At 42.0% G+C, this 27,998-nt stretch overlaps 1 protein-coding gene across 3 annotated transcripts; it reads right to left on the reverse strand.

The window, feature by feature from the left end:
- Window positions 1-1,228: 1,228 nt before the first annotated feature.
- zdhhc22 (zinc finger DHHC-type palmitoyltransferase 22) lies at window positions 1,229-27,816 on the reverse strand. 3 transcript variants are annotated; one of them, XM_008120653.3, is made up of 3 exons: window positions 27,510-27,816; window positions 23,361-23,939; window positions 1,229-10,805 (listed from the first exon to the last, which is right to left on the reverse strand). In XM_008120653.3, exons 2-3 carry the CDS (start codon window positions 23,923-23,925, stop codon window positions 10,540-10,542), a joined length of 831 nt encoding a protein of 276 aa, XP_008118860.1. In that variant the 5' UTR covers window positions 23,926-23,939; window positions 27,510-27,816; the 3' UTR covers window positions 1,229-10,539. The 3 variants fall into 3 exon arrangements, with proteins under 3 accessions (XP_008118860.1, XP_062824413.1, XP_003214420.1); XM_062968343.1 differs by lacking the exon at window positions 27,510-27,816 and adding an exon at window positions 25,946-26,558; XM_003214372.4 differs by lacking the exon at window positions 27,510-27,816 and adding an exon at window positions 25,472-25,926.
- Window positions 27,817-27,998: the final 182 nt, after the last annotated feature.

A 27,998-nucleotide genomic window follows, 5' to 3' on the forward strand; every position in this document is an offset into this window, starting at 1 on the left:
CTAAATTTGCTCCCTTCTCTTATCTGATTAATATTCTGAACTATGCACAATGCCTATTTCTTATCAGACTTTTCTAATGTGTCCCCTATTAATATTCCCCCAAAAACCAGGAAACCAGCACGACAAATAGCACCTGAGAGGCCAGTACAAATCAGCTGGATTTGGGGTTTCCAAGATTTTTGTAACAAAATGCCATGATCGTAATTCATTTTATTTTTATTTATTTCATGATTTGTATGCCACTTTTCTTCCAGAGTGGGACCTAGAGAGGCTTTCAAAACATTTTTTTAATTCACAATAAAAATATAAATCAATTGAAACAGTATAAAAGTATTCTTTTAAAGAAGCAAATGTTTAAAAAATATATAATATCCCCATAAAAGCTTTCTTGCTTACATGCTAAAAGCCTGCCTGAATATGAATGCCTTTGCTTGTGAGCAAAAAGGAAGTAGAGAGGGGGGTCAGTCTAGCTTCCTTCAGAAGGGAGTTCCAGAGGGTGGGTGAAGGTACTGAGGCTCCTTCCACATAGCTGCATAAAATCCACATTGAACTGGATTATATGGCAGTGTTGACTCAGATAACCCAGTTCAAAGCAGATATTGTGGATTATCTACCTTGACATCTATCTTGCCTGGATGAAGTTTCAGCCTATCCAGGGTAACCCTATCCTGTCTGCTCACGTATGTGGAAGGATGGTTACATGCTATAAATCTGTGTGGCTCAGGCTTTCTAAAGTGGAGGGTTGTTCTCCAGGGTGCCAAGGTCCAGTACTATATTTGTGCCCTTTGGGTACAACTATTGCTTTCTTTTCTGGAAGCTTGCCAGGGACCAGCGGATAATGGCTAAGGGACCAGCACTAGTCTAGGAACCACCCCCAAGTAGCGCTGTTATAAGCATCCCAGTGACAGCATCCTTATATTCCCAGCTTCCCCAGATTTGGAAAAATCACAAAGAAAATGCATTTTCACAACTCTATTCTTTTGTACGGTTCTGAAAGCTAAAAGTAGAAGTTTTCAGGCCCTGTGTAGGAATATGAGGTCAGAGAGTAGACAGCACACAGGGAACATGAATAAATGAGGGACAGTTTTGAGAGCTTACCTTCCAAAGCTGAGTGGCACATTTTGAAATGCAGAAGCACATGATGACCATGTGGGTGTGTAGAAGCATATGCTCACAGGCACATGAATAAGTGTTTGTAAATAGCCATGCACATGGACACGTGTGTCTATTTAAATATATTTTATTTTTCATATGGGGACGGACAGAGACAGAGAAACGGAAACAGATAGGTGAATATGCAAAGAGGAGTGAATAATCCCAAAATATAGCAGTACATTAAATAGTACCCAATCCAGAGCATAGTTACCCACTTACCCAGACGTAGTTACTTGGTGGTTTACTCTTGGTTGTAAATGTTCAGTAACAGCTTTAACAAAAGCAACACATCTAGCTGAAATGCAGATTTTAGCTTTTGATATGAATTGCAAGCAATCATGCAAAGAAGGACTATTGTATTGTGCTTTGTCCTTTTTTAAAACAAACAAACAAACTGGGAATATGAGGTAGGAACTACATTCAAGACTGGCAAAGAAATACTGTGCCTCTGATGATGTTTCCCCCCTCCCTGACTTATATACAATTGTGTCACAAAATTTAATATAACTTGAAATATTTTTTCTCATGCAATTTGGTGACCGCAGAAGGGAGGCTTCAATAGACATTTTCACTAATTTAGTCTTGGGGAAAAAACCCATAACTGCATACCCCTACATTGCCCCTATACCATCATGTACCCTTTTACTAGACTTTGCTATGTGTTCTCACTTGCCAGACTTTTGAGGGTAAAGGGAAGGGAAGTGTTTGGTTGGTAGGATGAGTCTCCAACTAGACAACTAAACAACAGAGGGCTAGATGAGACGACACTGGTCAGGAGTGGGTTTAGCTTCAGGTTCAGCAATTTGGCATAACATGAGGAAAGAGATGCTCAGAGTAATTCCTGCTGACATGGTATTGTGGTCTAGGTCTGGTCTAAACAGAGCAAAACCTGTGTGCATGTATGCACCTTCAAGTCACCTTTTGACGCAAATTTCATAGGGAGAAGTTTGTTGAGGTAAAGGTTTTCCCCTGACATTAAGTCTAGTCGTGTCTGACTCTGCGGGTTGGTGCTCATCTCCATTTCTAAGCCGAAGAGTCAGCGTTGTCCATAGACACCTCCAAGGTCATGTGGCTGGCATGACTGTATGGAGCATCATTACCTTCTCACCTGAGCTGTACCTATTGATCTATTCACATTTGCTTGTTTACAAACTACTAGGTTGGTAGAAGCTGGGGCTAACAGCGGGAACTCACCCCACTCCCCAAATCTGAACTGCCGACCTTTTGGTCAGCAAGTTCAGCACCTCAGCAGCATTACATTTGTGTTTTAAGATGAAAATACTTAATTTTGCTTTTTTTGAAATCATGTGCAGGCTGTGCTATATTTTGAAATATATTTGGAAATTGTACACAAAAATGTATGTCTCAGTGAAAAATAATATTTGAAAATGCATTACATTATAAAACATGATTGCCAAAGACTACACAGTTACCAAAATTGTGCACAGAAATGCACATTGGGAGACATTTGCACAAATATGCATATAATTTGTATGTCAACTTTAAACAAAACACAAAAGTGAACAGAAATAATTTAAAACTACAACAACAACAAAAAGAGATAAGAGGTAGAGAGAAATTAAAACTGATGGATTCATTCAGCCCTACTGGTTACTGACTGAGAATGATTAGCAGTAGGTAGGTGGGTGTGCTTCTCTTTCTGCTCTACTGAATATCTGCACCAAAATACAGCGCTGCTGTATTTGCTCTTTAGCAAGAGACCCAACACGAATCTCTCACACCACAAGTGGTCTGCTTGCAGTCTGCAGAACATCCGACAGATGTCTGCCAAGTCAATCAGATTTGAAGGGTGAAGGACAAATCCCTTATAACTTAATTGTGCTGATGCAAAAAGAAAGAAAGAAAGAATTATCTACAGGTTTCACAGTCCTTTCATTTTAGAAATGAACAGGAAAAAGAAAGGCAGTGATAAGATGATATAGAGCACTAGCTGGGACCATATCCAAAGCCAGGTGCACAAAGCAAAAAGCTGACTCACTCTTCCATGATGGTGGGATGACAATCTCAAGGTCTAGCCTGCCAGTGGAGATAATGTCACGTCAAACTGTCCAAAAGGTGACATTGCATTTCAGTTTGATTTTGAATGAATAATCATTCCATCGTTAGGGTTTTCCAGGAAATAGGAATATTTGCTGGCGGGTGGAGGGGGGCTAGACCTATAGGCAGTGTTGGAAGGGCTGAAGTAGAGTATTTAGTAAGGAGATCCACAGAGAGGTGTTTTGCTTTTGTAAGGCTACCGGTGCTTAGTCTTCTGTACCCCCATCTCAGATAAGAGAAGTTGATTCTGGGCAATCATTGGTGAGAAAAACAAGCATGGGCTTAGAGTTGGAGGTAATCTCAAAGGTCACTGAGCTGAATGTCCTGCAGATTTGTGAAATCCATCGCAGCACAACCAATACATGGCCTCTGCTCCCAAACTGTCAATGAAGGAAACCTGAAAATCTTTAGGAAATTATCAGTTCTCTTGTTGAGTAGTTTGTTATTATAGAAAAGACGTTGCCTACCCCATCTTCTTTTTCTTTTTAAAGAAAATCTTTCCCCAGGACTCTGGAAAAAATCAAATAAAAACCATTTTGAAAATGTATTTAAGCAAGAAACGTTGGTCTTTAGTGCACGAAGGAGGCAAACTGGCATTGAAGCAGGACTGTCACCTTTGGTGCTGTTACCTATCATGCAACACCATGCACCTCTCATTGACAATCTGCCTCCTCCCCATGGTTAACCTTTTCCCTGCTATTCATGGGGAGAAACCATCAATAGTTGCCAATCACACCATGTTTCTTTCACCTACCTGAATTGATGGGGCCATTCTGCTTCTATACTCACTTGGCAACACTGAAGTGATGGCAGGAGGCAGGATTCACCTCTTCTCCTCCTCCCTCCTCCTCCTCCTCACTATTCTCAAGGCCATAATTTTTAGAAGTACTTGTTTTTTTAATTAACTATACATGAAATGCAAATTTTATTTTATAATTTTTATTTTAAAAATATGGAGCAATAGAAGTGCAGAAGAGTAGGGTTACAGCCTTACACAGAAGTATGAGTGTGGGACCAATGATCCTGAATTTGAAGAGTTATGTGATTGGAGAGATGTGTGATAGAAAGGCTTTGTGCAGTGAAGTTAAACAACATATATAGACAGTTGACCAGATCTTCTCAAGGACTTCTTGCAGCAGGGCTATCCTCAGCAATTTGCTTGGGGCACAGGGTCAATCTTTTCCCACCTCTGAGCTTGACACAATTCACAGGCTTTGAGGAGAATGGTGGGAAGAAAGAAGATACTAAGCAAAATGTCAAAAATTGGAAAGGCTGCAGTCTTTCCCCCATTTGATACCCTCCACATTAGCTGAACTACAGCTTTCACCATCCCCAGCACCATTTTAGTTAGGGATAATGGGAGTTATGATCAAATGAATATTGAGAGCACCCTGTTGTGGAAGGTTGGGATAGAACCTCCTTTGGGTTGCTGTGAGTCTTCCTGGTTATATGGCCATGTTCCAGAATCATTCTCTCCTGACGTTTCACCCACATCTATGGCAGGCATCCTCAGAGGTTGTGAGCTCTGTTGGAAACTGGGCAAGTGAAGTTTATATATCTGTGGAATGTCCAGGGTAGGAGAAAGAATTATTGTGGCCAATCAATGTTAATCAAGGTGGCCAATTGCAACATTCACACATGCCTCCAACAGACAAGAGTTCTTTCTCCCAGGAACAACAAACTCGGGACATTCCACAGATATATAAACCCCACTTGCCCAGTTTCCAGCAACCTCTGAGGATGCCTGTCATAGATGTGGGCGAAACGTCAGGAGAGAATGTTTCTGGAACATAGCCATACAGCCCGAAAAACTCACAGCAACCCAGTGATTCCAGCCATGAATGCCTTCATAGAACTTCCTTTGTTTGGAAAGACCTATTCCTAGATTGATACTCCTGGCACTGGCAATTTATCAACCCCTGTCCAGAGAATGGACAGGAAATACAACTGTATCACAACAGTTGCCATGCTTGCTAAAGAATTCTAGGCATTATAGTCCACAATTCTGCATAGGTGTTTGTATTGCCTATTTTATTCAGTTATTTAGGCATCCAAAATGCAAAGCATTTCAGTCACACAGTGACTGCACTTTGCAGAACTAGTCCCAGGAAAATAAAAAGGTTTATTTTTCTATGTCCTTTTATGAAGTAATTACAGCCCCCACCACACTTTTCCAAAGGAAGAGTTAAAGATCACAGCGGAAGAAACCAAGCATTTTTTAAAAAAATGATACCATTTATTGTTATCTGTTTGTGAAATGCAGCATAATACATAAAGATGTTTTCATGCAAGTAGTTGTCTTATATTGAAGGCCAGCTTTCTATGTGCTCTATCAGCAATCTAGCCCATCAATAATTACTTCTTGAAAATGTTCTTATGGTCAAAACACCCCTTCAGAAGGTATTATGTTTTGTATTATGAGTACATGTTGCCACAGCCAATTAACACAGATTGAAAATGCCATGGAAGGAGAAAAATCCAGTGCCCCCTGCTTTAGAGGAACAACAAACTCACCTTGTGCTGACTCACACAGACATCTCATAAAAATAGGACAATTGGGAATGTGGTGACAAGATCAGGGGGAACACTGAATCCGAATTCTATATAGTTTGGTATTTGGATCCTTAAAGGAGTGCCTCTCACATCAGGCATCCCTTTGGACGTCTTTGGAAGCCACCTCCAGGGGTCCCCATAGTCCAAAGTGAAATGGATGGAGACCAGAAAAATGGCAGCAGTGGAGAATGGCTAAGAGGTTAGTGAAGAAATGAGTTCACGTTGTGTTTTAAAGTGAACATTAAGGGTTAAACTTATTTCCAAATAAGGCCCATCACCTCAGTTAGCTTCTTTAAAATATAATATGTGGTGGATTTGCCATCCCATTACAGCAACTAGCCCCCCCCCCCATTTGCAGGTTTAATTTTGAGAGATTTGATTACGTGCAGATTTAATTAATATAACCTCTCCAGTAATCTCTACTCTCTTCAGCATGTCGTATATTGTGCTGAAGGACCTGGAGATGCATTCAGACATGTTTTCTCAGGTTAAAAAACAATACAGATTTTTTTTTAATTCACACTATTTCCACTTTCACAATTTCCTAGAGAATGTGGAGGGTTGACTATAATAGCAATTTCTGGGGAAAGAGTTTTCTTGGTGGTGGTGCCCTTTTTTGTGAAAGTCTCCCTTCAGGTTGGCTCATCTGGTGGCAAAACGTTATGTCTTTGAAGCAATAGGAGATCTTTTAATTTCCCCCTGTGGCTCTGAAACATCAGGCTTGCAATCTGAGCAAGGGAATAGTATAGGAACATCTGTCTCCCAGCCATTTTGGACAAGATGCTTGTCTTGCTTAGACTATGGCCCAACTCTTGCTTTTATTTACATGTTAAGTATCCCTTATTTGAAATGCATGGAACCAGAAGAGTTTTGGATTTCAGGCTTTTATTCTTATCTTTGGATTTTGAAAAATGTACCTGTATTCATATATATGTTACTAGCTGTGCCCGGCCACGCATTGCTGTGGCAAAGTGGTGGTGGTATTGGTTAAAAGTTGTTGTGGAATTTTTATTTGACATTATTTGTATTTTTTAAATTAATTTTATTGTAACTTATCTTTTTTATTTATTATATTTTATTATTTTGTTGTATTATTTTTAGTTATTTTGTTATAGTATTTTATTGTATTAATTTTTTAGTGTTTTTTATTATTTTTTATTGTATTATTTGTATTTATTTTATTTTTATTCTTTTATTAACACTGGGCTGAGTGGGCAGAGCTTAGCCTTCTAAGTGGCAGCAATTGGATAAAAACAATTATTTATCTCCCTCTAATTAGGACTTTATTTTTCTTTGCTTTTTGTTGTATCAACCTAGAGGCGTGGATGATGGGTTGTGTTGTCAAATTTCGAGGTTGGGGGGCTTGTAGTTTTGTTGTTTTGTGGGTCGCCGTGATGCCATCACTCTTTTATATATATATAGATGTGTGTGCGCGTGTGTGTGTGCTTAATGAAATATCTTAAAGATGAAACCCAATTCTAAATACAAAATTCATTTATGTTTCATGTATGCCTTATACATATAGCCTGAAGCTACTTAAAGCAATATTTTTTCAGTAATTGTGTGCATGAAACGTTTGTTTATATTGAACCATCAGAAAACAAAGCAGTTACAAACTCAGTCATGCAGGTGGACAATTTCATATTTTGGAGTACAGTAGAGTCTCACTTATCCAAGCTCTGCTTATCCAAGATTCTGTATTATCAAAGGCAGTTTGCCTTTTAGTAGTCAATGTTTTTGTAGTCAATTTTTCAATAAATTGCAAAATTTTGGTGCTAAATTCATAAATACAGTAATTATTACATAACGTTATCGTGTACTCAACTGCTTTTTCTATCCATTTGTTGTAAAGCATGATGTTTTTGGTGCTTAATGTGTAAAATCATAACATAATTTGATGTTTAATAATCCCTCCTTATTATCCAACATTTTCGCTTATCCAATGTTCTGCCACCCTGTTTATGTTGGATAAGTAAGACTCTACTGTATTTCGGATTTCAGAATTCCAGAGAAGGGATGTTCAACCTGCATTTGTATGTTAGTTTAAATATTTCTATCCCATCCAAACATTTTTAAAGCAGTACATAATATAATCAATATAAACCTTTTTAAATAAAAAAATAAACAATCTGAACATGTTGAAAAGTTTCCTGAAAGTATATTAAACTATAACACTGAAATAGAACATATTAAAAACTATTAAAACAATCAAGAGTTGTAAACATCTATTATGCTTTAAGTTCATGGTGCTCATATGTATTATAGTTTTATTCCACTTGGGCTGTTTTAATTGCTTGGTTTTTAATGTTTTCCTGTCATATTGTTGGTGATCAAGGGTAATGCTATAAATAAACAAGCAAGCAGGCAAATGAACAAACTGCATTACAGAAAAGGTGAGGTGTGTTTTCATATGGTTTCTCCTTGCTCATTTTGTGGGCGAATGTCATTGTTTGATATATTGGCTCATGTGCTTTGATCTAAATTTTGCTGATGCAAGTACCCAACCCAAAAGGTGGATGGGTGGATTTTAAGTTTGTGCAGAAATCCCTATTAGCTCTAGAACAAAAGATGTTGAACTGAAACAGGATGACAGTGTGTCTCTCTCCTTGTTTCTCTCTCTCTCCTGCTCTCCCTCTCAATTTATCTCGCATTCTTTCAGAATAAGACACCTTTCACTGTAGAATCCTGGCACACAGAGAGCTACATCTTGTGCCAAAATATTTTTCAGCTGATACACTGACCCAACCAGTCCTTGGACTGACTCTGCTCATGGCCTCCATTGAACTAAAGGAATACATAACTGGAAGCAACGTTCTAGACCGGCCCTCTGGAGGCCTTGGTGATAACACCCTCCCCATACTTGGGCACTGTCCATGCCAGCTGAGGATGATGGGGCGTGTAGTCCCATCATCTAACATATCTGGAGAAGCCATTTGGGAATGCTCTTCTTATGAATAGGGGGTTCCTCAGAGGCCATCATCCAGACAAATTAGGGTATCTTGTGAGAGTGAGCTCTCTGCACAGGGGCCATTAAAATAAATCTTTCTTTCTTCCTTTTTAAAATGAGACTGCAGGGTTTTGATCCTTGAAATGCCTCTTATCTCCCATGTACAGTATGAACTCTTCACCCTATTAATCATGAAAGAATTACATATGGTAAAGTGCTAATCTAGGGGCTGACATTCAAGGGCTTGCTACTTAGAGCCTTTCCTACTCAATAATTCAGCTGACTGTTTCTCTTGGTTGCTTTCTGACACAGGCAAAATGATGCCTCCTGCACTCTCCAGGCAAGAGATGGAGTTCTGTGTTTTTGTATTTCCCCCGACTGCAAAAGACAACTGAAAATACGTGGATTCCCTTAAATTCAAGTATCACTGCCTGTTTCAGCTGACACTATCCTGCTCCTTCCCTGAGATGGGTGGGACTACACTCTCCCATTATCCTAATCTATATTTGCTGGGGAGGGTGGGAGTTGTAGTCCAAACATTCTGGAAAAAGGCAGTTACCCTGTACATTCCTTGAACCTTTGAGCATCATTATGCTTCACTCTCATAACCTTCTTTGTTAGTATTTGTATCCAGACTGGCTTCAAAATGTAGCAGGAGGGGGTTAGAAAATGAGTCTTCCTGCCACCCCAATAATAAAAGACCAACTTGCAAACCTAGTATCCTGACCCGCCATGCAGTCATGACATGAACTGCTATTCCTTCACTCTGGAATGAATAGAACTGACAGGGAAGTGGACACTTAAATGCTTTCAATTTCTGAACTCCATTGCCTACCTCTCTAGCACCTTGCATTCTATACACACCTTGCACATTATACTCGCCTTTTGAAAATGGTATCTTTTTCTATTGGGGTCAGTTTTTAAATACTGGAAGGGGAGGGAAAAAAAACTTTGGCTCACATGTTGGGCAAATCCCACAGGAACCTATGCTGTGCTTACAGCTTATTCATGACAACACAGCCTACTTTTTCATATGGCAGAAGGTTCTGCTGTTCCTATTTCTTTTGCATGTTAAGCAGGAAAGACGAGGTAGGAAGGAACAAGAGGGAAATATAGTGCTAAAATGATCCACAGGCCCAAAGAAAGACCCGGTGCCTATATTTAACATCCTAATGATGGCTGCCAGTGCTGCAGTGGGCCATTTTGAAGTGCAGACATGCATTAATAATTATATCTGCAAAAAGAATCCTCTCGCCTCCCCCCCCCCCCCCCCAAAAGAAACAGGCAGGCAGCTTCTCGATTCATATACCAGCTTGCCAGATCTGGCAGCATTCATAATCATCAGGAACAGATCTTTTGTAGAGCAAATGGATCTTAATTGCCTGTTCACGCCTATGGTACCCCAGGCATTTCGCATTCTGTCAGAGATAGTTCAAAACAAGATTGTCTCTGGAAAAATCCACCCACTGCAGGAAGCCTGCAGTAGTGGCAGATGGTGTCATTGACCTTGTCAATCAAAAAGCCATGACAATCAGATCCTGGAAGCACTAGTTCCACTATCTCACAAATTCAGTGCCATATTTTTTTCCCTGTATCTCACATGACAATTCACCACATCTCCCCCACTAGACCACAGAATTAGCCTTGTTACACTTGGGATTTACTTCTCTTTTTCTAGGTAGCAAGGCTTGAGGAGTGAGGGAAAAGAGCAAACCACCCAGAGGGCTGCATTTCAGCACAGTAAGAGCATGTGTGCGTGTACTTGTGTATGTGCCTATATGTACGCACCCATGTGCATGTCCGTCTGCGCCGGTGTGTGTGAAGCCTCACTTCTCTTTCTGCCTGTGATAGTCACTTCCAACGTTGAGCATGGGGATGAGAAGTCCCAGCAGCCACCTCTTCCCAAAGACCTCCTCCAGGTTCTTCTTCCAGGGTCGGGCTCGTGCCGCCATCCCTTTCCGCACCTGGTATCTGGTTTGCCCCCGCAGGATCAGCAGGATTTGGTGGCAACAGAAGCCAGCGCAGGCAAGTCCAATCCCCAGCCAGAGGTAAAGCATGAGAATGACGAACATTTCCAAGCTGGGAAGAGCTCCTGCAGACCCACAGCCGATAAAAGGCAGGGGCGGGGAGAGAAAAAAACAAAGCAAATAAATTTTCTTGGATTCATAGAATTAGAGAGTTGATTACAAGGGCCACAATCACATTTAATTGTGATTGAGTGCTTTGATTGTGTTTTTCTGCATGGCAGGGGATTGGGCTGGATGGCTCTTGTGGACTCTTCCAACTCTATGATTCTATGATTCATCCTGCCCAATCAAAACACTGGTCTTTAAAAACCTCCAAAAAGGAGACTCCAACATACCCTAAGACAGTGTATTCCATTGTTGAACAACTATTACCATCAAGAAGTTCTTCCTAACGTTTAAGTGGAATCTCTTTTCATTGCTCCATGTCCTAATATCAATCTCTGGAGCATCCTTTCAAATATTTGAACCTCACTATCATATCACCTCTTAATATTATATTCTCTCCTAGCTTGTGTGATCATCCTCATTATTGTGGCCATCTTGACCATACTTGAACACACATATCCTGGTTTTCATCTGTGAAATTTGAACATGCATTTAATCATGTGCATGGCTTGGAAAGGGTATCAAAGACCATAACTCAGAAGATACCCTGTCTAGTATGGCCATTTCAGGATTTTAGAGTTGTCATTCAAAAAGCAATTTTTCTGAAGGTATAAGCAGAGGTAGGGGAAATTAGTGGTCCTCCAGATGTTCTGACACTGAAATTCCTATCTTCTTTAGCCAGCAATACAAATGGTGAGGGAGTGTTTGCAGTAACATCTAGAGCAGTGGTTCTCAACCTATGGGTCCCCAGATGTTTTGACCTTCAACTCCCAGAAATCCTAATAGCTGGTAAATTGGCTGGGATTTCTGGGAGTTGTAGGCTAAAATACCTGGGGACCCACAGGTTGAGAATCCCTGATCTAGAGAGACATATGCTTTACCAACATATGCTAAGTTTAAACTATATCAAAATAGCAGCTTTCCATAGCCCTAGATAGATAACAGGAGACACATTCAAAGGAAGAACAGGCACATTTTGCTTCTACATTCAGATTCCACAGTCAGTTTACACCAGTTCATGCCCATCATATGGACCAGTTGAGGATCTGAAATTTCATATGCATCTGGATGGATGCAAAAACATGCCCAGCTGGCAAAAGCAGATCTTCTATAGCTTGACATTGCTCACGTGTATTGGACTATAATATTCATCAGTCACAGCCAGAGTGGCCAAAGGTACCAGCTAGGGAAGGTCACATTTCAGTGCCTCTCTAGAGAACAGGCAGCTGGGGCTGACTCTGCCAGGCTTCTGCCAAGGCACACATCCAAGCTGGCAGCTTATTGCTGAACCAGAGAGCCTCTGGTCCCACTCCATATCCTCTTTGCTTTCAGCTGCCTGATCTCTTTGCACACAGAACCAGGAGGAGGAGCATAAACAGCAACCACTATCTTGATTTGCTCTGATCTCTCCTGTTTATTTGGAGCCCAGGGCAGAGAAATAGTAGAGATGCAAGCGAGGAAGAGAATGTTGCGCAGGAATGCCCAATATGCCTTCCAGATTTGGACTTAGCACTGTTAAGTTATATCTAATAACTTACTGAAACCCCCAGAGTAGAAAAACATGTGGTCCCCCAGATGTTGTTGGACTGCAACTGCTACCAGTTCCTGCCAACACAACCTATCCCAGGGGATTGAGAAAGTGGTAGTCAACAGCATCTGGAGGGCCATATGCTGCTCACATCTGCTGTAGCTGATGCTGAGGGCTTTAGTTACAGGTACCAGGAGTTAGTTATTGCATAGCAGAGCAAGCAGAGGCAAAATGTACAGTTTACGCAAGATCTTCTTCATGATTAGATGGCATAAAGAAAGGAGGAAGGTACAAAATTAAGGCCACAAGTCATACACAAGCTTACTAGGGATTATAATTATATCCAAATCATCCAACCTTTCAGGAGCTAAGTCCTATTAAATCCAGTGTGACATACTTCCAGGTACACATCCTTGCACTTTAGATAAGCCAGTTGTTTCTTCACTATTTCTTTCATCAAAATATATGTAATTCCTGCTATTAACTGAATTGGGAGATCAACTGGACATTTATTTTGTATAGTTTAGTATGTAGCTAATAATTTCTGCTTCTCTAGAAAACGAAAACATTGCAATAGCCATAAAAGGACCCAATGTAAAGGGAGAAAGGGCTCCTACACCTGTAATAGTTTTCAAAGAAGGAGCCATGTTACTCTATTGCAGTATAAACCGAGAGAGGAAAAGGGGGAAAGAAAATGGAATGTAGCTGCACTTTTTAAACTATCTGATTTTTATTTTAGCATGAGCTGTCATGGATATCAATTTACTTCTTCAGATGCAGAAATGCACAATAACTAAATGCACCTTTAATCATGACATACTTGTTGAAAATCATTCTTCTGCACAGCTATTCAAGAGACAGAATCCTATTCTCCTTTGCACTGAGGCACTCTATGAAGAGCTTTCATAAGACAGTCTCCCGTCCTTTTCTTCAAGAGCTGTTTAAACAACTCCACTTTAAAGATGAAGTAACATAGATAACGTGTGTTAGAAGGCTGAGGCTCACCATGGTGTAGTGGTGTGAATGGGGCCGGGCTGTAGCACAGGCTGGTAAACAGCTGCTGCAATAAATCACTCTGACCATGAGGTCATGAGTTCGAGGCCAGCCCGTGGCGGGGTGAGCACCTGTCAATTAAAAATAAAAAAATATAGCCCCTGCTTGTTGCTGACCTAGCAACCCGAAAGGTAGTTGCATCTATCAAGTAGGAAATAAGGTACCACTTATAAAAGTGGGGAAGCAAGTTTAACTAATTTACAACGTTGGAATGAGGAAGTGAGGAAGTGCCATCAGAGTGGATGATGAAGCAGCTGCTCCCCCCTGTGGCCAGAATCGAACATCCCCTCAGGAGAAGGTTAAATTGCCTCTGCATCTGTCTGTCTGTTGTCTCTGTCTCGGTTTATGGGCATTGAATGTTTGCCCTATATGTACATAATGTGATCTGCCCTGAGTCCCCTTCAGGGTGAGAAGGACGGAATTTAAATACTGTAAATAAATAAATAAATAAATGTTGGACTAAGTCCCTGGAAACAAGGGTTTGAATTTCCACTTTGCCATGGAAACTGACTGGGTGAACTTGTGCAAGTTCCACTCCCTCAGTCTAAGAGAACAAGAAGTCAGCACCACTGAGCAAATTGTGCCAAGAAAACCCCATGGTAAGTTATAATAGCCTCCCTGCATATGTGGTACCTAGGATTTTCTACTCAACAGAGGCAACTGTTTTGTGAGCTGCTTAGGTGGGCAGCGAGCTGGCTATTAATGGTCAGGAGCTCAATCCGACCCGGGCTTCTATGCCATGACCTCTTGGTCAGTAGTGATTTATTGCAGCTGGCTACTAACCAGCTGCACCACAGCCCGGCCACTTTGCCTAAGGTTGCTGTAAGGAACTTTTAAGAAGGCAACTATTTGAGAAGGTACAGTTCAGCACAACAGTTAGTTCCTTTAAAATCCATACTAAATCCAGGCTGTGAGCGGGCTGTGGTGCAGCTGGTTAATAGCCATCAGCAATAGATCACTGCTGACTGAAAGGTCATGAGTTCAAAGCCTGCATTGAATTTAGCACCCAACCATTTAATAGCCTAGTTCACTGCCCACCTAAGCAGTTCGAAAAGCTGTAAGTAGAGAAATAAGAGACCGCTTAATGCTGGGAAGTTAATTTAATTTACGATATCATAAAACTGCCGGCGAGCAAAGAGCAAGGAGGGAATTGCTATGATCAAAAAAGACTCAGCCTCATAGTGGATGAAGCAACAGCTCCCCCTGTGGCCGGAATCGAGCATAACTTCCTGAAGCCCGATGTTGGAAAATGTTGACTTACCTCTACTGTCTGTCTGTATGTGTGTTGTATGTCTAATAATGGCATTGAATATTTGTCATGTATATGTACATTGTGATCCTCCCTGAGTCCCCCTCAGGGTGAGAAGGGTGGAATATAAATACTGTAAGTAAATAAATAAAACCCAAGAGTGGATTCACTAGTCCACTGGCATCAGAGCCACCAGCCACCACTGAATGAGATATATTTCATTTTGCATCAGTGGTGCCTGTATGTTTAAACTGGCACATGTGACTTATGTAATCTGTGGCCTCTTTCTAGATGACAAAGAAAAGGCCACACAAACCGTACATTAAAGACCAAGACAGAAGATGAACGGTGTCTCAAAATGAGCCTATGAAATCTCTGGAAAGGTCAGAATGGAACATGTCATGTTCCATGACTTGGGGCAAGGAGCGGCATCCCATTTGAAGCAATAAAAAAACAGGACACTTTCAATGTTATTGCATTTAATTCCTCTCACTGGGACTTAACTGTCTTGTCAGATATGCCAGACTCTGACAGTTTGAGGTTGACATATTCATCCCAACACAGAAGCTAGACTAGAATGTGCTACTAGAGTTCGTAGACAGGAGGCACTTAGCACATGCATATTGATCCCGAAAAGCTGTTGAGAAGAAATAGACATTACTAACTCTCGTAGAAATCTATTGCTTTCACTCTTCATAAGAATATGTATTCTCATTCTTTCTAACCAGTGTATACCTCATTAGCACACCTCCATTACAGTCTAACTTTTTGAGATCCCTGTGAAGCTTTCTTTGTCTTGAACCCTGTTGATTATATCCAGAGGCTTCCTTTTGCCATAATAAGTGAAATCTTGCTGACCTGAAAGTTGGCAATCTCTTTCAAAGAGAGGTTCCAGTGTGGAAATGTTGGATTAGAACTCAAGATATTTGATTCTCTCCTTCTAGGCCTGAATGGTGATACAGTTTTTTTTGTCCTTTGGTCACTCTTAATATATCCAAGAATGCTAGGATTATGGTGCCTTTTCCGATCATAAATGATTTGAAGGGTTACTGTGTTTATTTGATATGCATTTAAGCTTGTAACTAAATTGTCACAGACTCCATAGTCTGGAAAGGTATTAGAAGCTGATCGTTTTGAATACCCCTCTTTAAACTACAAGTCACAGGAATCCATAGAATGGAACAATGTCATTTAAACTGCACAATTATTAAGGCATATGAAAGGGCCCCAGATTAAAATACCTGGTTTCATGTGTAGAACATGGCAAAGTAAGTGATGAATGGAAGCATTTTGTTGTAAAATTAGACACCTATACCCTCTGTCTCCTAACAGAATGGAACAGACATAGTGAATGATTAATGTGGTTGCCTTGAAACGTTAGATGCCCGATTTCTCTCTGCGTTAGAATGAAAGGCAATGGATTGCATGTAGACATCACTTCAGTGTCTCACTGAACATCTCCTTAGGTGTCTATATACCCTTAGAAATAAATCGATTGAATGGGTAATTTTTTGTTGTGATAAGCAGGCACAGACTTACTGAGACTACACAGAAAGATGTGTTCAGGTACATCAAGAAATCTCAATGATTCAGACTGAGATAGGGTGATTGATTCCACTGCTGTATCGTGTGTGAGGCATTCAAAAGGCTTTCGATGGCATTCCTTCTGGTATTTGTAACTATCAAACAACATAAGACATTTCTCCAGGGTTTTCAACAAGACCTTTAGAAAAATGTTACGATCTCAACCTGAAGAGGATATTGCCAAGAGATTATGTCAATAGGAAAGGTCAGAGTTATTTGCATCCACACTCCTATCTTTGAACAATCAATGGGGACAATAATAGTGAATAAATCACATACCACTTCAGTGCCTTCACTTCCAGCATGGTATGCTAGGGAGGAATGTATACATTCTTGTAAAACTTGCTATAGAACAAGTAGAATCAAAGTAGAAGATATGCTGCTTACAATGTATTTATTAGAAATGCTCCCTCAGATGATGAAAGATGGCCAGAAACCATGCTGGCCAGGCAATTCTAAGAACTGTAGTCAAAAATGTAATTTACAATACAAGCAATCCTTCAACATTACATCCAGGTTTCACACCACTTCCTAGATTTGGTTCAAAGAAACATGGCATAAAAATATTTTTTAAAAACATCGGACTCCTCTATGACTTGTTATGCTACATAACAACATATATCTAAGTGCATAGCAGAGGTGCTAAGAAACTCTTTTATTGAGTTGTGAAAATGTATAAAGGGACAACGACGAGTACAATGTGAACCAGTGTGCACTGATGTCTATTGTGTACCAATAAGTATTAGGCACCAGAGTGCATTTGGCACCAATTCAAATTATTCACTGAAACACACTGGGGACTTAGTTTCATTGTTTGGCAGTGCACATCACACACTGATGCACCTTGGGCACTGATGTGCATTGTACACTGATGTACATCAGGCACTTTGCAGGCTCTTCGACATATAAAGTAACAACAGTCTTCTATTGAATACAGACAATGCTGCAATTCCAGTTTCCATAGTATAAGTCCACTTATGAAGATGTAAGACCCTAACAAGAATCCAGTGGAGTTTTGCTAGATCACATCAGACCCAGATCCATCTAATAACCAGCTGTCACAGTCTGCTTACATTATACACCCTCCTTCCAGTTATGCCAACGGTTGGAACCTTATAAGTAGAGTCTGTAGGCAATAAACTTGCTCTGTTTCTTATTTTTTATCTTTTATTCAGGAATACATTGCTTCAGAATATGGAGGTTCTACTTAGTGGCAAATGGTGCCTCTTCCTTTCAAGTCATGGTACATAGTCAGGACCAGATTACTACCTTTAGAGGCTGTGTGCACTTAAAAGATTTTGGTGACTCCATATCTAATTCAAAATAATAATCAGCAACAACAACAACAACAACAACAACAACAAGACCAATAATAATAATCTTTATTTATATCCCACCCCATCTCCCTGAGGACTCAGAGCAGCTTACCAATAATATGACAGTGCAAACAATATGGACAATAATAAACATATAACCAATTTTAGATTAAATCAAATCAAACAAATAATAACAAAGCAAAATCAATATGAAAATAAAAACCAATTAAATTGACTTTAGAAACATCATCCATAAATAAAAATAAGCAGTAGACTGTGTTAAGTAAATATATTTGAAAAGTTTTCTCCTACTTTTTCTAATTGCAAAATCTTTTATTGTGGGAACCCCTTTATATGAAACCTGATTGAGCCGTTTCATGCCATATGGTCCATAGCAAATCTGGCAATAGAAAATCTCTGTGGTGCCCCCCTTCCCTTGATGCCCTAAGCATGTGCTTATTTTGCTTAATGGTTAATCCAGCCCTGCACATAGTACCTGAAGCTACCCAATGAATGTTGGCATCCGAGGCAGAAAATCCCACAAACGTGTCTCTCTTCCTGACATAAAAATACAATAATAACGATAATATAATTGCTTTTTCTGAGGTGACTGGTTTGCCCTGCTTATGGTAGTATATCTCTCCTGCTATTTTGCTAAGATGGATAATAGACATCAGTGGATTGATTCTCCTTGTATTCCTCCAATTTAAAAAGAGGATGTATTTAAGGCATAGCAAAATGCAAAAGGCAGGTATTTGTTTGTGGGAAGAACTACTTTCCTTTCTAAGATGCACTTTGCCTGAATCGTGACCTGCATTTCAGGGTCACAAAAGAGAGAGGTAAAGGAAAGAGAGAGGAACTGAAAGAGAGAAAGAGAAAAATCTCTATTCTACTTCTTATGGTAGCAAATGACAGCTTGTTATAGTATAGTATAAAGAGACTGTGCCAGCTGGTTATTCCAAGAGTCTACTGTAAACTTGAAAAAAATGTTAAGGGGATCCATTCAATGCTGCCTTCTAAATGCTTTGATCCTTGTTCACATCCCATTCATTTCAGAAAGTACCATAAACGTTAAACGGTAAAAGACAGACCAAGCTCCTTTCAGAAAGCAAAGAGCAGGGACATGTAATTTCTTCCTGGGTGAGACAGGTTTAAAATCGTGGATAGCAAGTCTGGAGACAAACATTAATTGGAAGCCTGTGTGATGCCCTTTCAATGCTCAAACTCTGGTGGGAGATGTTCAGAGACATTTCCCTGGAAAAGGCTGCAGGGTCATGTTTTAAAGGCTCGCCGAGCAGGGAATAACCAATTCCTTTGCTTCCTCTTCCAAATATAAATCTCCCAAAGCCACTTACTTTAAAAACGTGTGCGGCTTCTTAATCTCCTCCTTGAAGTAAGCAAATAAACAGCTGAAATTGCTGTTTTGATGATTCATTCTGAGCAAAGTTTGCAAAAGCCAAGGATGAGGCAAGCTACAGAGCTCCCCCACTTTTTAGCACCTGAATTTAGCTCCTTCCAAGGAGACATGAGACGGTTTCATGACAATAATGGTGCCATTGTTCCTATAATGTCATGACAGAAAAACTGAATCATGGTGGTGGGATTTTGACAGCACCATTTTGGCATACAAGCCTAATTTGAAATCCAGTCCAACCTACCTAAGTAGTAACTATTCAGTCCATAAATCTAATGAATCAGTTGATGGAAGCTGCCCTATGATGGTTACAGCTCTCTATATCAATGGATTCTTTTCCCATTCAACCATCCACAACTTGATTTTTTCCAAAATGTTTTTAAAAACAAAGGTTGATTTTGCCATTTTATATAAAGAACACCATTTTACTCCACCATTGCATAATGGAAATTGAGCATCCATGGATTTGGGAATCCAAAAGAGATCCTGGAATTGAACCGCAGCAGATATCGAGGGTCCACTATACACCAATTGAAGATGAAATGATTCCTTACCTTTCTGCTTCAGCCATCACTATTTCTAATGCTACTGAAATTCACAGAGATGACAGACAGGTCCTAGTATTCTAAGACAAGGAGAAAAGCTTGTTCCTCCCCACTTTCGCAATGTGATGCATAGTTTTATACACCTCTTCATTATATTGGACTCTTGGGGGTGATACATCCTTGTTTTAAATTACAACAACCTCTTGAATCATGCCAGTAGCGTGCTCAGATTCATAATTAAAAAGCGAGACTTTTCATAATAACAAGGCTAACACGGAGCAACAGTACATCTTAGCAGAGACGGTCTAAAAAGACTTTAAAAGAATGAACTAAGAAATCAAGCAATTGTAACTAACAGCCCTGATGGAATGAACTTTATTAGATCCCACTTCTTTATAATATTGACTGGTATCAGAAGAAACCTGGCACGCTCATAGCTTAAGACATTGATCCAAATGTTGTAATTTCCTCCCCTTCAAAAATGCAATCCAGGCCCATTCACATTGCACAGTTATAGCAATACGATTCCATTTTAACTGCCATGGTTATATCTCATAGGATCGTGGGCTTGCTAGTTTAGAGAGGGGCATTTAGAATTCTCTACCAGAGAGCCCCAGTGCCTCCCAGAACTACAAATCCCAGGATTCCATAGGATGGAACTAAAGCATTTATATAAAACAGCATTATAACAATATACTGTGGATGAGTTCCAGTCTCTTTGCAGAAACAGGACAGTGAACTAAATCCAATAGTTCTACCCCCAGTAGACCCACTCAAATAAATGGTACTTATTCATCAGGCTGGCATAAATCCCCTTGATTTCAATGGCCTAAATCCAATACCAGTCCTGACTAGCATAGACTGAAGTTGACTATAATGTAAAATTCATTGATTCATGGGTTTACTCTGGTTGGAGGCTAGCAATTACATTTAGGGAGTGGGTTTGAACAGCACTAACATAGCTTAGTATTGCAAGGAGACACTCTCCTTATGCAGCTCTGCCAGGAAATTGATGTTTTAGACCTTATCTGCCCTATGCGATTATTATGTTCTCTAACAACCAAACTGGTTTCATTTAGTCTTTGTTGCTACAAACAATAAAGAGTAATCATGAACACAAACTAGAGTCAACAATTTTCATTGATACTCTTGAATATTATCAACCCATGACCTTCCTCCCTTCCCTGTTATAGGGAAGCAGTAAAGGAAGTAGAGGACACTGAAGCTTTCTTCTAAGTCTTACAGTTAACAAGCCAGATAAATTCAACATGAGCAAGCCTGTTTAGTGGGGGGAATCTTATTTTATGCAGACCTTTTCAAAATTGAAGCACGGCATAAATATTGTGTGCACTCCCTCATTGTGACAGTCTTTGGCTCTGTTGTTGAGTTTTGGAACTGAGAGCAAGAGTGGGATGAATTTGAAAACATGAAGAAAGAAAGTAGAAACCGAACACAGACAGTAGGGTATGGTGGTAGGAGGAATAGCAATAAGTTTAGAGCAGAGGAAAAACAACATGATAATAAGGCCAATTTGATCCTGCCCAGAAAGGTCAGGATCAGAATTTCTCTCAAGCTCAGACAGGAGAGCACTTGCAAGTGTTATATAGCACCACATTAATTCTGATCCTTGTCTCCTTTTGCTACCAAATATTCATAATGCCATCTTCTGCATGTCTGACCCAGAAGAAAGTCTTACATAGTGTGTATAATAGTAGGCTGAATGCAATCTTGTGGATGTTTCAGCAGGAATTAAACTGAAAATTAAAAATTGTATTTTCTTCTGCTGATAATGACCCTATTACATGTCTACTGCTGTACTTGCCATAAAAAGGGAGGCAAGGTCAGTGTCCATCATGAATAGCTATGTCCAGGACTGTCTCAAGACATTCTACTGACTGAGTCAACAGCAAAAAAATGCATACACACATTCAAGGTGCAAAAAAGGTTGTTCAAGCTATTTTGGCTACTTAGCAGTAAAAACTCAACAAAGATCGCTGTCATTTCATGATATTCCCATCCAGCTGTCCTTTTATGATGTTCCAAGTCAGCTGCTTCAGGCAGCTCTGCCTCACAGTGCTTCACTTTGGAGAAAGGAGTTTCCTCAACAAGCAATTCCACCAACCTCTCTGTAGCTTGCTATAATAATGCAAACATTCCACCATCGTTCCATGTGCACTAAACCTTTCAGGCAGACAATGGCCTTGGGCTGCTTCTCATTGACTCACCCTTCAGGACTGCTGGGTGCTTTTCTTAGAATCTAATAAATTATACATAGTATTGGCTGTAACCTGAAGTCAGCCCTAACCTCTCTTTCAGGATGGTTTTGTCTGGTATCTTCAGCACATAATAGCCATGCTGGGCCTGATCCATTGGGTCCAGCATTCTCTTTCCAACAGGGATTGACAGGGTGCCTATGGGGAACCCACAAGTAAGACAGGGACACAAAAACAGTCTTTTCTTATCAGTTCCCAGCAATCAGCATTCAGAGGCATACAGCTTCTGACATTGCTGGTAGCATATGTCCAATATGACAAGAAACTCCTGATTGCCAATGAATTTGCTCGATCAAGGCCATTCAAGTCAGTGGTCATTCCTAAATCTAGCCATGATGGCTACTAACTGCATTAAATCTTGTTTCGCAGTAAATCTTACAAATTTTGCAAGCTGGATACCACAGTTTGGCAATGAACTAAAGAAAGAAGTATTTCTTTTCCTCTGTCCTGAACCGACTTTGGCTGGAATTCTGTTGGTTAGTTCCAACCCACTGAACTCTTTCCCCACCCCCCACTTGGAATATGAACACATAAGTAAATCCAGTTGGTTCAATGGATCTATTTTAGTTGAAGTGACCTTGGTTGGTTAGTTCCAACCCATTGAATCCCTCCCTTCCCCAAAGTGCTAAACCAGTGGTTCTCAACCTGTGGGTGCCCAGGTGTTTTGGCCTACAACTCCCAGAAATCCCAATCAGTTTACCAGCTATTAGGATTTCTGGAAGTTGAAAGCCAAGACACCTGGGGTCCCACAGGTTGATAACCACTGTGTTAAACCAACACATAAGTAAATCCAGTTGGCTCAATTGATCTATATGAATAGAACTGACCATGTTTGGAATTTTGTTGGTTAGCTCCAACCCATTGAGTCATTACCCCTCTGAATGTTGAGTCAATATATAAGTAAATCCAGTTGGTTCAATGGCTGTATTCTAGTTAGGAGTAGCAAAGGAATTTAGGCCCATGGGTCCTAGTATTCTGAGAAAGATGGGCAAGAGAGACATGGTTCCCTTTCTACTAACTTGGCATATCTTTTAATATATTTGTTGAAACTACTTTATTCTTTCTACAATTTAGCAAGCCTCAAATATGATCATTCTTTCTTCTTGTAGTTATCTAGGAAATGGCTCTCGCAATAAGCAGTTCCAGCCATTTGCGACTGGCATCTACCATGTTAGTGGGGTGATGCATCTATTCTAGATATTAGTATGAAATTGAGAAGTGCTGTCCTACATTCTGAAAGTATTTGATTAGTGGGATTTGGAATTTTTAATACCTCCCTTAAAGTTCATAGTAAAATCTAGAACAGGTTCATTTCCTCTCCGACAGGGAAGCCACAAGCTCCCACTGCATCCCAGTAATTAAAACAGGGGATTAATGGAGAAAGATAGGAGTTCACACAGTTGCCATTTTCTTCCACCCTCCAGCATTCCTCATAGTGAGAGGAAAAGAAGAATTCATGGGAAAGGATCATTTCTGAAAAAGTCTGTGGGAGGAAAAGGGAGACCAAAGAGAAGCAGCTAGGATTCTCCGTCAGTTAGATGGAAGATACTTACCTGAGAAGAACTGGCTGATGGAGTTAGGCAGAAGTGTGAGAAAAGCCATTGGGCTGGCAAAGGAGGTGGAGAGCACAGAAGAAATATAAGCCACCCCGGCCACCATGGAATCGAGGCAAGCCAAAGAGGTGTGCAAGCAGAACATGACAAAGTTCCGCATGTTCCTGCTCCCAATGCAGTTCCCTGTGAAGAAACAGTGGTGGTCATGCCTTTGGGTGACTCTGGCACACAGTCTGCAGAAGTGGGTACCAGGTAACACTGAACCAGGGTGTCCATTCCCACCCTCTTCTGACTCAGGGGCCACCAGTTTGGTCAAGCCCAGGTCCTCCTGAGCCCTCAGGTCCTCAGGGGTGTTCTGTATCACAAGGATATAGTTTCCCAGAGCATTGGCCGAGAGGAAGAGGAAGAGGACCCCGTGCAGGAGAGCGGAGGAGAAGAGAGGGTTGGCCGAAGGGTCTTGGAACATGCTGGGGATGAAAAGAAAAAGCTGGAGACCAAAGGTCACGATGGAGATGCACAGGAAGTAGGCAGGAGCCACCACATTGAGGAACCTGAGTACCAGCATAGTGGGTTACATTCCTGGAGAAGGGAGAAAGAGAACAAGAGGAAAACAAGGGTCAATAGAAGCCCCTCAGCTGTGGAGATTGTCCTGCTTCCCTGGCATCCAGGAGTGCATCTACACCAGTAGCTCCCAATCTGTGGTTCATGAACCACCAATCGTCCCTAAGAACTAAAATATGGTCTGCAGCCTCACCGTTACTACACCATTGCAAGGAGAGCAACTGGTCACACAAAACCCTCTTATAGTGCTGAGGCAATGGTGATGTCAGAAAGGGAGAGATTAGCAACCCACCAAAGGCATGACAACAAGCCTCCTAACTGCTGCTTCTCCTCCTCCTCCCTCCACCTGAGCAGAGTCATTCCATGTGAGGCCTTGGTGTCTTCATTTTTAGTCCTCTTCCCAGGGTTATTTGAGATGCTGGTTCAGAAAATTGCATTGTATAGACCACATCAGCTCTAGATTATTAAATATGGTTTTCTGTGGGCGAGCAGATGGCCACTACTGGATGGCATATGCTTTGTATCAGAAACTAGAGCTGATGTGGTCTATGCAATGCAATTTTCTGAACCAGCACCCCAAATAACCAAACTGAATCTAAAGTTGATCAAAAACTGATTTGTAACTCTTTGGGTACTAATGTAGGAGAGTGGTCCCTGGTCAAAGTGGTCCCTGGTCAAAAAAAGGTTGGAACCACTGATCTACACTGTAGAATTGATACAGATAGAATGGATACAGATTGGCACCACTAGAACTTCCATGGCTTAGTGCCATGGAATCATGGAAGTTGTAGCTTCACAAGATCTTGAGCCTTCTCTGCTAAAGAGTGCTGGTTTCTCAGCATGATTCCACAGCATTGAGCCATGTCAGTGAACGTGGTATCAAACTCCATTCATTCTACACTGTCCATGCACCCTGGATCATTTCCTGGTGGTGGTAGAAAGCCTTCTCCTTCTCGCAGCTCCTGCTCCGCTTCCCTTTGGCTTGAGTCTGGTTTCCCCGTTACCTTCTAGGCAAAAATCTAGCACCAGCTCACACCGACACACACAGAAACACAGACAGATACCTTTCGCTTCCCAGCTCAGTGGCGCTCACACCGGGAAACCCAAACTCTCGAGTCCTTTTCGCCCTCCAAGACCCTCAAACTGGAACCCCAGAGAAGCCGGCAGATTCTCAGCCATCCCCTAAGCCTTCCTTTCGGGTCCTCTGCCTCCCTGCCGGTTGCATCGCCTCCCAGCTTCCCAAATCCCCTCTCCCCGTCTTTCCCTTGCTCCTTGCTCCCTCCAGCCCAGGAGGTTGACTTGCCTGGGAGCAAGTCCTCCTTGCGCTTCGCAGGGCTTACTTCCGAGGAGGCTCTGCGATTCCGGGAGTTGCAGGCGCTGGTGTCTGTTGTTGTTATTGATTATGTATTATCAGGGAGGGAGGGAGGGAAGCAGGGAGGGAGGAAACGACGAGCAGGGTGGCTGTTCTAATCCGCTGCAATACGGATAGAAAAATAAAACACCCTCCAATGCTCTAATTTCGCCCGGAAAGCCCCCAATCTGCAGATTACCTCGTCGGCGCTTGTCCTGAGATGCAGGGGAGGCGGAGAGCCACGGATGAAGTGCTTGTCCAGCTTCCAGCGGTGCAGCTGGGAGGACCTCAGCCTCCGTGGACGTGTGAGTGCGTGTCTGTGTCTCTGTGTGTGTGTTCTCGCCGCACAGTCACCCAACACGAAACCTTGCCTCCCACTCACACCCACCGCCGGGGCGCAGGCACCCAAATAGGGAGGTTCGCCTCCAAGCCTAACCTCTCTCCGCTCTCGCCTTTCCAACCCGCCTGCCTTCCTCTCTGCCCTGGAATTTCTCTCCCAAAAACAAACGGTACAGACGTACAATGGAGAGACAGAGAGGAAACCAGACAACCAAAGGAAGCAGCCTGGGCTACAGAGGCAGGCTGGGCTTTGACGGCATGCCCGCCCTTTGCCCGAGAAGGCCAAACTTAGGAGCCGCAGCCCTGAAGGCGAGGAGGTCCGATCCTGGCATACCTTGCTCCCGGGATCATGGCTCTCAAGGGAACTTTTCTTCAGCTCCTTTTGCGCCACTTTTGCCCTGCTGGCAAGTGGGACCCAGGCTTAGGCACCTGAGCTCCTCCTCCCGCTAGATTCAAACTCCCGTCCGCCCGGATCTTGGGACCAGTCCATAACCTTGAAGTCTCCTTCCTGGGTTGCTGTGAGTTTTCCGAGCTGCATGAAATCATTTATATAATGGGGTTGTTGTATGTCTTTCGGGCTGTGTGGCCATGTTCCAAAAGCATTCTCTCCTGACCTTTCGCCCACATCTATGGCCGGCATCCTCAGAGGTTGTGAGGTATATTGGAAACTAGATAAGGGAGGTTTATGTATATGTGGAAGCAGGGCTGTAGCCAGAAAAAAAATTCGGGAGGGGTTTTGAAAATTTCGGGGAGGGGTTGAACCCCTGACCCACCCGCCCCCCAGGTTCAGACCTGTCAATATCTGCTTGAGATAGTGCCTGGAAGGACTCTTAATTTTTTGTGTCTCATAGACTTAGCATGGGGATTTGGTTAACCAGTTAAAATTCATGAGTAAACCAGTTTTTTTTAACCTGGAAAATTTCGAGGGGGGGGGTTGAAGCCCTAACCCCCCCCCCTCCCGCTACAGGCCTGTGTGGAAGGTCCAGGGTGGGAGAAAGAACTCTTGTATGTTGGATGCAAGTGTGAATATTGCAATTAATCACATAGGGACCAGTTTTTTTTTTTAACCTGGAAAATTGGGGGGGGGGGGGTTGAAGCCCTAACCCCCCCCCCTCCCACTACAGGCCTGTGTGGAAGGTCCAGAGTGGGAGAAAGAACTCTTGTATGTTGGATGCAAGTGTGAATATTGCAATTAATCACATAGGGACCACCAAACGCAGTATTGCCCAAAAACGAATCAAGGAACATGAAAGGCACTGCAGACTAATTCAACCAGAGAAGTCAGCCACAGCAGAGCACTTGAGGAACCAACCTAGACATGGTATATTATTTGTGAACACAGAAAAGCAGGACCACTTTAACAATCACCATGTCAGACTACACACAGAAGCCACTGAAATCTACAAGCATGTGGACAATTTCATCAGAAAGGAAGAAACCATGAAAATGAACAAACTCTGGCTACCAGTATTTTAAAAACTCTAAAATCAGGAGAGTAAACAAAGAACACCATTCATAAAACAGAGGAATTCCAGACATGAATAAATCAGGACCAGCTAACACCACTTAACAAAGGATTCCCCCAGGCAGAAAGCAGCCAGACCTTGAAGCTGAAAGGCTATCAGTGCTAATCAAGGTCAATTGCAGCATGCATACCTGCCTCAAACAGATAAGAGTTCTTTCCCCCACCCTGGACATTCCACAGATATATAAAACCCACTTGCCTAGTTCCCAGCACATCGCATTACCATTTCCTGAAACGTCAGGAAGGAATTCTTCTGGAAAACGACCTTACAGCCCGAAAAACTCACAGCAACCCAGTGATTCTGGCCATGAAAGCCTTGGATAACACATTCTCCTTGCCGAGTTTCTGGCTGCATCCCCGACACTGTCTTTACCTGGCCGCCTGGAGCAGAGGAAGGGCTGCGGTGGCTTTCAGAGTTGACCAGCCCCAGGCCAGAGTCTCTCTCTCTGTCTCTCTCTTTCTCCCTCCAGCAGTGTGAACCTTGGAGGCTCCCGGAGAACTCCCAGCCCTTGCCATCCAGGGCCCTTTTGTAGCCCCTGCGGATCCGCCTTCCTTTATATCGGGGAGCTGTCCGCCTCCTTAGTGCTGAAGCGGAGGAAGGAGGCGCTTGCCTGAGCTCCGCTGGGAGCTGTCCCTTCAGCACCAGCAGCACCAACCCAAGCTCTGCCCTCCCTGGAGGGATCAGAGAATCAGAGAGTGGGAAGAAAGAAACCCCAGGGGCATTCAGTCCAACCCTCTGCCATGCAGGAACACTACAAAGCACTCCCAATTGATAGCCACCCCCAGGGAGATCAGGATGGTCCCATCTCTGCTTGCCTTTCTCAAGCAGCTTAAAACATATCTCTCTGCCAGGCATTTGGGA

Source organism: Anolis carolinensis, chromosome 1 (assembly GCF_035594765.1).
Source record: "Anolis carolinensis isolate JA03-04 chromosome 1, rAnoCar3.1.pri, whole genome shotgun sequence".
Lineage (NCBI taxonomy): Eukaryota > Metazoa > Chordata > Lepidosauria > Squamata > Dactyloidae > Anolis > Anolis carolinensis.

Bases quoted from the DNA above. Each gene is read 5' to 3' on its own strand.
- zdhhc22 (XM_008120653.3), bottom strand. From the start codon at position 23,925: ATGCTGGTACTCAGGTTCCTCAATGTGGTGGCTCCTGCCTACTTCCTG. The intron at 10,806-23,360 runs GTAAGTATCTTC...GTGGGTCTGCAG, and splicing joins CATCAGCCAGTTCTTCTCAG to GAGCTCTTCCCAGCTTGGAA.